Source organism: Eretmochelys imbricata, chromosome 13, assembly GCF_965152235.1.
Source record: "Eretmochelys imbricata isolate rEreImb1 chromosome 13, rEreImb1.hap1, whole genome shotgun sequence".
Taxonomy (NCBI): Eukaryota; Metazoa; Chordata; order Testudines; family Cheloniidae; genus Eretmochelys; species Eretmochelys imbricata.
In genome coordinates, this window is record NC_135584.1 from 5,355,516 (window position 1) to 5,368,087 (window position 12,572).

The 12,572-nt window shown below is 43.9% G+C and overlaps 1 protein-coding gene across 1 annotated transcript in view; it reads left to right on the top strand.

The window, feature by feature from the left end:
• The window catches only part of OPRL1 (opioid related nociceptin receptor 1), a 32,660-nt gene extending 31,121 nt beyond the window's left edge, over positions 1-1,539 (top strand). The window contains exon 3 of the mRNA XM_077832043.1: positions 1,016-1,539. Coding sequence (XP_077688169.1) covers positions 1,016-1,539 — 524 coding nt within the window. The remainder of the gene's footprint in view (positions 1-1,015) is intronic.
• The last annotated feature ends 11,033 nt before the right edge of the window (positions 1,540-12,572 follow it).

Consider the following 12,572-nt stretch of genomic DNA (forward strand, 5'->3'; position numbering starts at 1 on the left):
TCCCCTAATCATTTTTGTTGCCCTCCGCTGGACTCTTTCCAATTTTTCCACATCCTTCTTGTAGTGTGGGGCCCAAAACTTGACACAATACTCCAGATGAGGCCTCACCAATGTTAAAAGAGGGGAACGATCACATCCCTCGATCTGCTGGCAATGCTCTTACTTATACATCCCAAAATGCCATTAGGCGCCTTGGCAACAAGGGCACACTGTTGACTCATATCCAGCTTCTCATCCACCATAACCCCTAGGTCCTTTTCCGCAGAACTGCTGCCTAGCCATTCGGTCCCTAGTCTGTAGCGGTGCATGGGATTCTTCTGTCCTAAGTGCAGGACTCTGCACTTGTCCTTGTTGAACCTCATCAGATTTCTTTTGGCCTAATCCTCTAATTTATCTAGGTCCCTCTGTATCCTGTCCCTACCCTCCAGCGTATCTACCACTCCTCCCAGTTTAGTGTCATCTGCAAACTTGCTGAGGGTACAGTCCACGCCATCCTCCAGATCATTAATGAAGATATTGAACAAAAACATTCTCTGGGAATAGTGATATTTCTCGTTTAAAGACAGTTACAGTGAGACAAAAGGGTGCTGGAAGAGAGAAGGAGTGAAAACTTCCTGTTTGACCTTTGGCAAGTTGCTTATCGATCTCTCTGTGCCTAGTTGCCCATAGAAAGCACCATGCTTTAAAGGGTAGGTCCCTCGACTGGGATTCCAGAGACCTGGGTTTTATTCCCAGCTCTGAAACTGAGCTGCTATGTCTCCTTGGGCAAATCACTTCACCGTGCCTCTGTTTTCCCTCCCACCCTTTGTCTGCTTAAATTGCAAACCCTTAGGGGCAGGGCTGACCCCTGCTCTGTGTTTGTACAGAGCCTAGTGCAACGAGGCCCTGAGCTGTATTGAGCATTAATAAAATAAATGAAATTAGCAACAAAAGTGACTGCAAGTGAATTATCGGATTTACAGATGGTACCATGTTGTTCTCAATACAAGTTGTTGTCTTTTTCTTTTCTTTGCAGAGATTGATTGTCTAATTAAGCTCCCTAAACCTGTGGATTACTGGGATCCAGTATTTGGGATTTGTGTCTTTCTCTTCTCCTTCATGATCCCTGTGTTGATCATCACCATTTGCTACAGCCTTATGATCCGGCGTCTTAAGAATGTCCGCGTCCTCTCAGGCTCCAAGGAGAAGGATCGGAATCTGCGGCGCATCACTCGAATGGTCCTGGTGGTGGTTGCTGTCTTCATTATTTGTTGGACCCCCATTCAGATTTTCGTGCTGGTCCAGTGCCTGGGTGCAAAGGCTGAAAGTGAGCTCGAGTTAGCCATCTCATGCTTCTGTACTGCACTGGGATATGCCAACAGCAGCTTGAACCCTGTTCTCTATGCTTTCTTGGATGAGAACTTCAAGACATGCTTCAGAAAGTTCTGCTTCCCCACCGCCTTCAGAACAGAGCTCCAGATGTCCAACAGGATGTGCAGCATTGCAAAAGATGTGGTTTATGCCTGCAAGAACTCAGAGGGGACTAACAATCCAGCATGACTAGGCATGGAAATTCCCATGGTGGCTGTCAGCCAGCAGAGCCCAACGACCCCCACTTCAGAGCTAACTCAGATAACAGCTCTTTAGCAGGAGCTTTCGGACCCAGAATTGGAGACTGGAAACCTAGGGGGCAAATAAAGGAACTGCAAGAGCATGCAGAAAAGTGAGCCATTTTGACACCTTTCTTATTACACCACTCTCCCCGTTAAGTACTATATTTTAACTCAGCCCCACCTTAAGTCCTAGAAGCCACTAACGTCATGCACATTGCCTACAGTTATAAAGAATTCAGGAATTAAAGAGTCAAACTCAGACTTTGCTCCTGAGGCTTATTTTGCCATTGCTGCTGGAAAGCAGACAAAATGCTAATAACTTTTCTTGGTTGAGTTATTTCAGTGGCTCATCAAATAATATGGATTACCGAGTGCTTGTGTGTGAATTTTAGGCCAGTAGCATCTCTCTGAAATGAGGCTTCATTGATGCCAAAGCAAGGAACAGCGGTGAAACAAAACAAAGATCATTTCCAGAATTACTTATGACTGGGATGGGTGGGGGGAATTCAGACACTCCAGCCGGGAAAGAAAGAAGACTGGACAGCGTCACTGCATGGCTGGATATCTCAACTCAAAGCCACTTAAAGAGAAGTGGACAACTTCCAGTGAAGGAACATACTAAAATCAAACCGTGTGCCGCAGAGGTGGGCGGCAGGGCGGGAGGGGTGTGAAGGGATTGTAAAAAATGACAAACAATAGCTTGGAAGGGGTAGAAGGCAAGACAAATGAAACCAATGTCAATTCAGAGGAAAGAGCTGAAATTGCTTTTTCTATATTTTCATTATAACAATGGATTGTACTTTGTGTGTGTGTGTGTGTGTGTGTGTGTGTTTGTGTGTGTTTGTGTATGTATATATACACACATATCTATATAGATATATAATTAATATTTCAACTTGCCAGACATTTCTCAGAGGCATTTCCCAATGGAGTCAAGATGAGGTTAAATCAATGGAGTGGCTTAATATGGAAAGACATTTCAAGTTAGTTATGATGGCTGTCCTGAAGAAAGTACTGATATTTTAACAGCAAGGCATCCGAAAACACTCCAAATTCGTCTGGTGTCCTCCCTTCTGGTCCCTGTAATATGGACAAACAGGTCTACAATCAGATAAGCGTTGCCGACAGAATTCTGGAGGAGGGAGCCTTTTCTTCCTCAAGTGCTCTGGGCTAGTGGGCACCCCCACACAGCTGTGCGTCGCTTTTATGACACAGCAGACTTGTCACCTCAAGTGAAACCATCTGCCCTGTTGTGTCATTAAAACATGAACGTGTTTATGAAGAATAAACCACTCAACCCTCCCTCCATGAGATGCCTCTGAAAATGGAACCTTTTCTTTCTGTAGCACAAGAGACCAGGAGACTGGGAGCGGCAGAGAGTGGAAAAAAATGTTTCCTGAATGGCTGAAAGCAACAGGACTTTTAAAACCAGTTTGAGCTAGGGGCGGGAGGCTCCAACTGAAGGAGGCAGCAATTCTTGCACTTCATAGCGATTGTACAGATTTTCTTGTGCTCTGTTCTGCGAAATGATGTATTTTTAATGTGTTGATATGCTGACATTTTAATGCTGCACTGTTCTTTATATATATGCTGGATGAGAACACAATGTTATATTTCTGTGTAAAGTTTTTCTTTTTCGGCAAGGCTTGGAGAACCATTACAAATCCTAAATCACACACCTAGGAACCAGACCACTTGTAAACTATGCTAAATTGAACATGGTCTGGGAACCAGAAGGAGTCTCAAGCATTTGTCATGGGATTTAAAGGGATATAGTAGAAAACTTTGTAATTAATATTTTCTATTAAGAATTGAGGGGGGGAAAAGACAGGCCCAGTAAGTACTTTGCAATGGATAGTTACCCCCCAAACAATTGCAACAGCAATGAGGACTGATATGATTACCCATAGTAAAAGATCAAGCATGCAGAGAAGTAATCATTTGACACATGCACACTTATATATATTAAAAGTTGGGTGGCATTTTTTAAACATAAATGATTTTGTTATCTTAACCTATGCTCAACAATCCTACAGAAACAATGTACTCGGTAAGTGTCTGCCTACTCAGCTTTTGGATAATTCGTGGCCTTTGCCGTGAGTGTGTTATACATTCTGATTTATGCTCAATGGAATTTGTTATAAGAAGAGCAACTACAACAACAATAGAAGCTTTATTGTACTGTGCCTCTGGAAGTAAAGAATCATGGCTGGCTGAAATGCAAGCCCTTTAATTATCTTCTGAAATTGTTGTGGTGGTATATTTGAGCTTATGACTATTGCAGTGTAAATGGCAATTTCCTACATGGTTACTTGTGCTTTAATAAAGGAAAATAAACTCCTGCACTTTTGAATGATGTGGAATGTGATGGCTTAATTCTGTGAACTGCCTGGTTGTTGCCACAGTGGAACTACCAGAATATTTAAAGGGTAGTAGCCATTTATGGGTCAATCCCAATCAGTAAGATTGATGGGGTTGATCCCAACACCCACTGAAGTCAACGGGAGGTTTTTTTATGTTACTTCACTTGAAGCAAGGCAACTTCGAAACAGCTAAAATAGAAATGATAGAAAATAGGCAGCTAGATGCTAACAGCCCAAGTTCAACTGTATCTGTTCATTAAATTAATCAGTAAGGGACTGATCCAAAACCTGTTGGAGCCAATGGAAAGGATCTCATGGACTGGGATCTGGCCCATAGTGTACAACTGGGGAAAGAGTCCACAACTGCTGATTGGTCATTAGAGACAAAACCAGATGGCCATTCCATAAGCAAGATAATCCCAGCTACTAAAATTTAGTCATACCCAATCACTTCTGGCTCTTGTGCTGTTAAAAGTAGCCATACTGTAATTGGTCTAGCTATAGGAAAGAATGTTAATACTTTGGAACTGGGAAAGATGGATCATTTGGTAAGACATGCAATAAAGAAACGTGTCTGCTATCAGCACTCTGTTCAATATTCTTCTCAAGCCAAGGAAATGTCAGTATTGGTTTTTTGTTTTTTTTTTCCTAAAAGAAGAACGAAAGTCAGTGTGTAAAAAAATAAAATTAAAAAAACCCCGACACTTGTATTTCCCCCTAAAATGTATTTCATTTTAAGCACCCGGATATCTGATCTCCTGGCATTTCCATAAAACCAACTGCCTTATTTGGTACTATGGAATTTGGTGATGATTCCAAGAGCTCTCCCTGCCTGAGATGGCACAAATTAGGTCACTTACTAGCAATCCAAGTGGGAAGGACAAAGAATAGTTAGACTTAGACTGAACTTTCATTCCTCATGGTCCTCCCTTTAGGCCAGGGTCAAGGCATGGTTAGATGATATGCTGGTGGGGAACTTCCACTTCTTAGGTGGTCTCTGCTCTGTGGATAATGGAATATTTTCCCGCACAAAGTTGCAGTCTGTCATCTCTCACTAGCACTAGACTCACAACTTAAAAACTAGAAATGGTAGAAATTTTTAACAGTGAGGGTACTTAATCACTGGAACAACTTGCCTGGGGAAGTGATAGGTTCTCCATCACTTGAAGTCTTTAAAGCAGGAGGACGGGTTATCTTTTTAAAAGATATGCTCTAAATCCACCAGAAATTATGGGCTTGATGAAGAAATTCCTGGGTGAGCTTCTCTGGCCTATGTTATTCAGGAGGTCAGACTAGATAGTCCCAATGGTCCCTTTTAGTCTTAAAAATCTATGAATCCATGAAAAAGGTAATAACTTCTCCCCCATACTGAGTTCTCAGTATTCCAGTGAACCAAAACCCCAAGGCACAGGAATAGTACCTGGAAGAAAACCTGATTGTGAAAACGTACAGCTGCAGCTTATCTGTGGAAGAATGCTTATTATTTATATTTCTTCTAAAGTTGCGCCCTTAGTGAAAACATCCTCTGATGCAGACAAAGCACAGTCTATAAAGATCTTCATGTTAATGCAGAAATACTCATTAATGCTCAGATTTCCTGTTGAAGATTTGTTAAATCCCCAAAGAACTGCACCTCCGCCTCTGCACTCCAGTCTCTGATACATTATTGCTAGACGTGATAATATGTGCATAGAGGCTCTGGGATTCTTCTCACCGACTGCTGCTTTATGGCTGCACATTTAAAGTGAATGCAGTTGATCGCTATTGTTTGTATATGCTAATGAAACAGACTTCTCCAGAAGAAGATTAGAGCTACAATCCCTTTTATTTCACATTAAACAGAAAGGGATTTTAAAAAATGGAACAAAAGAGAGATCAGCTATAGCAAAAGCCATTAACTTTCCCACTAATTTTCTGTATTTCCCCATAGATTTCTGAAGAACTTTCTCTCATTTATGACTCTCTATTCTATGCAGAACATAGGATCTTCCCTCTTTGCTGCAATCTTAGCTATCTACCCATATCTTTTTGATAGCTTTCAGTTCTGTTTCTGTTGTGCGTTTCCATGTTATCCTTGGTCTACCTTGTCGCTTTTTGCCCTAGGAGTTCCAGTCCAATGTCTGTCTTGTTATGCTAATCAGGTCTTTCCTCCAGGTATGCCCTAACCATCTCAATTTTTGTTCTGTAATTTCCTGCCCTATTGGTTTCTGTTTTGCTCTTCTGCAGAGTTCTTTGTGATTCTTTTTCTGGCCATCTGATATTGAGGAATTGTCTAAGGCAGCTGCTTATGAAAACTTGGAGTTTAGATAGTAAGATCTTAATAAGTCTTCAAGTTTCAGTAAAACTGACTTTACAATGGGTGTTAAATATTTGAAGTTTAGTTTGGAGGACAAGATTTCTGTTTCTCCATATCGGCTTTAGAGTTACATAGTATGCATCCGATGAGGTGAGCTGTAGCTCACGAAAGCTTATGCTCAAATAAATTGGTTAGTCTCTAAGGTGCTACAAGTACTCCTTTTCTTTTTGCAAATACAGACTAACACGGCTGTTACTCTGAAATAGGCATGTCTGGCTGTCACTATTCTGACTTTAAGGTCTTTAATTTGTTTCAGGTGTTGTGCTGAAAATGCTGCCAAGATAGGTGAAATATCAGACCTCTTCTATGTCAGTCCCAAAAAGCATTACTGACATTTCTTGTCGTGTGTTGATTCTCAAGATACCGGGACTAAACGAGAGGAGATGGATCACTTGATGATACCCTGTTCTGTTCACTCCCTTTGAAGCATCTGGCATTGGCCACTGTCAGAAGACAGGATACTGGGGTAGATGGACCATTGTTCTGACCCAGTATGGCCATTCTTAGGTTCTTATTTACAAGTGTAATTCTAAACTCCTGTTGTGTTGTAATCTGTTTTGGGTTCGTGGTATTATAATGCGGGCATCTCTGTTGTTCAGATCTCTTCTTTGTTCTTATTTTTATTCCCAGTTGAGCTATCACTCGTATACATGGTCTGTTCCCACATCTGCCCTGTTCCTGCTGTATACATCTTCTAAATTTACATCTTCGTATATTTCTGAAGATATTTGTTTAAAAATAGAGCCTTGTTCTTCAAAAAGAAGAGTTTACTTTTGCTGCATCTTGAATTGAAACTCTATGTATTCCTGACTTCATGCTGTGTTGCTATGCATATGCTGATGTTTGCACAGATTCATCATTATGACTTTGCAGAATTCAGCACAACTTTCACATTCTGCAGACTGCATTAATTCTTCATTGCTTACATGCAATTTAAGATTATAGTTCTCATCCTCAAAACCCTGATTGGAGGCTACATGAGGCACTACCTTTCTCTGTGTGCCACTCCATGAATACTGTGCTCAGCAAGGACAATGTAGCTGGCTGTAGAATTGAAGAGATAGGAACTGGAGGTGTGTTCTGGATGGTGAAAGCAGCAGAGGGGAAGGTTCTCATACCAACAGCTGGAAGAATGTTTGAGAGGGGAATGACAGTTCAGCAGTTAGGGCATTAACCTAGCAGTTAGGAGAGCTGGGTTTATTTCCTTGCCCTGCCACAAGCTTCTTGTGAGACTTTGTGCAAGTCACTTAGCTTCTCTGTTCCTCTGTGCCCTATCTCTAAAATGGGGATAATAGCACTTCCCTACCTCATGGGGCTGTTGTGAGGATAAATACATTGAAGATTTGGAAGTGCCTTGAAGCCTACTGATGAAAAGTGCTATGTAAGAGCTGGGTATTATAAGTGCTAGAAAAAGGGGTGACAGGTGGAGGTCCATGAGATAGGCTGACGTAAGTCTCTGGAGAGCTTCATCAAGAAAGCAAGCTCCTGAAATGACTGATAAGCCAGTGGTGTGGTGCGGAGGTTGGAGTCATCCGATCTTGCTTCTTTGCACATGAGAACTGGGGCAGTGGCAATCTGTCACAGTGAAGTCTGGAAGCTGGGGAAACCTTGGAGAAGTGAACTGGAATGGGCTAGGTGACAGGAGATGAAGTCATTGATGTGGACTTCAGTGGGGGATTAGAGGACGTGTCCTAACCAGTCAATAATAGGAGGATGCACAAATATGGGAGCAGAGTCAGTGTCAAGATAAGGGGAGGCGGTGAACTGTCAGAGAGGAAACCCTTATCCCAAACCACGTGTTTATGACAACTAGCAAACAAAGGAAGAAATTCCTGTAAACATGCACCATAGATCTACACTGTTAAAATGTATTCTAAGGGTTCCCTTCATGTAAAGGTCGCTATTCGGACTGATGTTTGAAGGGCCAGGCAGTCAGACTTGCATGTGCATATTTGTGTATATAACAATGTGTGTACCTAACTGGCACTCGACGTTCCTGTGATGGCGTGAGAGATGGTGGGCCGAGTGCAGGCAAATGAGCAGTTAGATGTCTAGCTAGGTCCTTGTACACACAAGGGTAGTAACTGCAAATACAAATGGGATGTGCCAAAAGGCTTTCAGCAGTGTGCACAATTCTGAGGCTAAAGAAATCAATGATGCCTAATATTGGCTATACAGTTGCCATGTCATTTTTTCTAATACCCTGATTCCTGGGTAGGTTGCATAATATACCTGAAATAGTTAATACAGAAATAGTATCAAGAGGTGTTACAAATCTTGGCAACTACATTAATTAATTAATCATATAAATCCACTGTGATGCATCTTTAACCTAAAAAGAGTAGATCCCGGGTACGGGCGTGTTCAAACCTGGCAGTGAGTCTCTACCTGCAGGGGAATGCAGATGGCCTTTTCACGGTCTCTTCTGCAGAGCAATTATTCTCCCTCTGATGGCAAAACATTGAGCTTCCTGCTTCAGCACCATGGAAACTCTAAACACACCCTGGAGTAGCAAGTGCACCATAATATCAGAAACAAACCGAGATCATATTCACCTCGCTCATGTTCTGCTTCTTGCTTATTGGTTCTTCATATTCACAGTGTCAGGAGAGTTACCTTGCTGTAGCTCTTGTGGCCCTCTGCACCAGACACCCGCCCACGCATTCCGGCAGACTTCATTACTCTCTGAGCAGGCTCCCAATTCCACTCAGACCACAATTTGCTCGGCTTGAGTAACAGGCCTGCTGGGAATTGCTCCCTGATGCAAATAGCGTTCTGCAGATGTTACAGTCACAACTTCAGGATGGAAGGAATTGTTTTTACACTGACAGGAACTATACGCCTTGGTGTAATGACTGCCCCACAGCCCTGCCGGGTAAGGGGGCTGCTGAAGTCTGCTTGCTTTTTAATGCGGCAAGATGGAGGGTGAGGGGGAATGATATCTTTCACCGGACCTACTTCAGCTGGTGAGAGAGACAAGCTGAAGAAGGCAGCCTGAAGAAGAACTCTGTGGAGCTTGAAAGCTTGTCTTGGTCCAATAAAAGATATTACCTCACCCACTTTGTCTCTCTAATATCCTGGGACCAACACGGCTCCGTGCTGTTTAATGTGTCCTGGGGAAAGCAGCTATCACTCTGCAAGCCACAGTCAGAAAACCCTCTCTCACGTATAGGGGCAAATCTTGTCCTTCGTGACAAGCAAGAACACAGGGACTTGGTGTGGGAGTCATCAGGGGCCTTCCCAGGCTGTAGAGAAGGGGTGGAGATACCCACAGCCCTGACTGCCACAGGACTGCTGGGGCCTCTGCTCCATTTTCACAGTGAGGGGGGCCAACAGCTGCATCTCTGAGTAATCATTGATTCCTGCCCCCCCAGTGCCGCCCCCTCCCCACTCCCCTGCCTCACCTCTCAAGTCCTCCTAAAGTACTTGGGCTATTCACACAGCCGCAGCAGGGCCTTCCGTGGGAGTGGAGGAAGGAGCAGTATTTGCCTTATAAAGAATGTAGCTAAAGACAGGCAGAGACAGGAGGAAGATAGTTTACACCCACTGGGAGCCTGCAGATGAGTAATAAGCCCTCCCTGGCAGTACTGGACAATGCTCCAGCCCTTGCTGGGGGAAGGATGGTCCAGTGGTTAGAGTACTAGCTGAGGAGCTGGGAGACCTGGGTCCAACTCCCTGCTCTACATGGGCTTCCTCTGTGACCCTGGGCAAGTCACAGCCTCTCTGTGCCTCCGTTCCCCCTCTGTGCAATGGGGATAAGAGCACACAGTCCAAAAGCGCAGCAGGGAGCTTACGAGTCAGCAGTCAGGAGAACCTTCGCTGCAAGGCCCACATGCAGATGAGAGCTGGAACCGATTGGCTTTTTTAATTCCTGCAAAAAATGGTAACAAACTGAAAAAGGTTTTGTTTGGTTGCAGTTGTTCTTTTAAATGTTCTGTGTTTTCATTAAAAAAAAAAAATGGAATCCCCCCAAACTTGCAGCTGAAAACATATCGGTTCTGCAAGCCTGGTGGCCGGGCAAGCCACAAGCCGGCGAGCGTGGCCGCAAGACATCGCAACAGCCCATAAGGCAGGAAGCCTGGGATGGGATGGAATTGACCTGTGCTCATGGAATGTTGTGAATCTATTCAACCAGCATTTTCTGGTGGAAAACTGTCAAAAAAATTTTGCCCTGCTCTCCCCAGTTTACAATGTCTTGCTTTTGACCATTTTCCTTTCCACAGGCTCCAGATTCCATCCTCTGCAAACTGTTTTATGGAGAGACTGTGCCAAACGGCCCCAGATGCATTGTATTGGCTCAACTCTGCAGAAAAATGCTGCGGATACGTAATCATGCTTAGTGGCTGTTCGGCTTACTTTTGTCCATGTGAAAACTCAATCCAGGGTGGTGGCTTGGCTGGCAGATTTTGCTGTTGAATGTTTATTTAACATGAAGCATGAGAAGTGGCCCCGCTGCATGTTAATGTCATGCCTTTGTACGATATTTTGGATTTGTTCTCATCATGCTGTTTCAATGTATTGGCCTTGCTTCACCACGGAGAGGATTCTGAGAGATAATCACCCTCCTCCAAGGAATAAGCATAAGAAAGCAGAAAATGAGCCTGACCCAGAGGGAGATTGTTTCTGTGCCCCGTTTCTTCCTGGAGAAGATGGAAGGCTGGGAATGGAAATTGTAATGATGAGATACCCTCCTTTTTGCTTCAGCTGCCAGACTATGGCTTAGCTTGAATGCGCTTTGCTGGAAAACCGCCACTGGATTTTCATTAGAATGTATTAGGGAAGCAACTGAGGCCTTTTGGCTTGTAGCAGTTGGGAAGATTGGTGTGTGGTGATTACAGTATCATTATTTGGATCAGAATCAAACCCTTCATTACCTATGATCATTGCAAACTAACCAGGGCCACCTCACACCCTCCTCATAGCATCACATTAAGGACAGAGAGGCCGAATCAATGTAAATACCACCTATGCTTTACCTCAGTTCAAAGGGTTGCATGCAACTAAGATAGCTGGAGTGCACTAGTGGGCTGTGGGGGGGCTCTCAGTTGATACTTCCGGCTCACAGGAGTCAATGAAATGGGTGCATTACAAAGCCCTGTACAGGACGCTAAGGCCTTGTCTTGATGAGGAAAAAAGCCGTGTTCTTAACTCGCGTTAGCTAACATGAGGTAACCTCTTTCAGAAGACAAGGCTGGTTCTAGTTTTCACATCATTTAGCTGGTCAAGGCAAACCCTAGGTTCCCTCATCATTTAAAACTTGACCTGCTAATATGTGTGAAAACTACAAACTGCCTCATCTTGACTGGATTTGACCTCAGGTTAGTTATCTCATGTGAGCCAACACAAGTTAAGAACGCACCTTTTTTCCCTGAGAGAAGATGCCCCCTAATAGGTGGTGTGTGACAGTGCATGGCCAGTGGTTTCTACTGGTGACAGGCTTGCTTTCATCTGCAGCACGACTCCATTGACTTGACTCTGAGATTGACAGTCAGAGTCTGGTGGGATTCAGAGCCATGGCACACCCTGATGAAATGGCTGCTTAATTTGTAAGATCCCAGGAACAGGGACTGTTGTCTCGTTCTGTGTTTATCCAGTGCCTAGTGCAATGAGGTCCTGATCTGTGTCTGGGCTTCTAGGTGCTATGTGTTAATACAAAGAATAATAATAATAAGACTTTCTGCCATGTGGTGCACAAGAGTGGCACAGAGTCAGGTTTCCCCAGAGGGATTGTATTCACCCCCCAGTGCGCAGAAGTCTCTGGGAGAAGTCAAAAAAATTATATGAAATCAGTGGGAACTGAGGCCTATCCACACTTCTGAGTCCACAGGACGATATGAGATAGTTCGAGATGCAGGGCGAACACATACGCTGCCGTCAGTAGCAAACATTGGCTGGCAGGGGGTGGATGATGAACATGTTACTCCAGCTCAGATAAGCGCAAAGTGCATTTGGTTTACAGCAAATTGCCCCATCCGACCCCAGGATTCCTGCTATGTGCTGGTCGGTGTCTCTGCTACCCCTTGCTTCTGTCTGTTCTGTGCTTTGGGATGAGGATGGAAGGTTGCAAAGTAACACAACTTTATTTTGTAGAATCCGTAATGATGACACACGAGAACCCCCAAACAGAGAGAGACAAAGCAGGCTGCTCCCTAAAAACTGAGAGGCACAACTCACCCAACATTACTCAAGGCTGGCTGTTTGCTGACTGATTGCTGGTAGGCCCAGATCTCAGGCTTCCCCATGGAGCCTCCTACCCTGCAA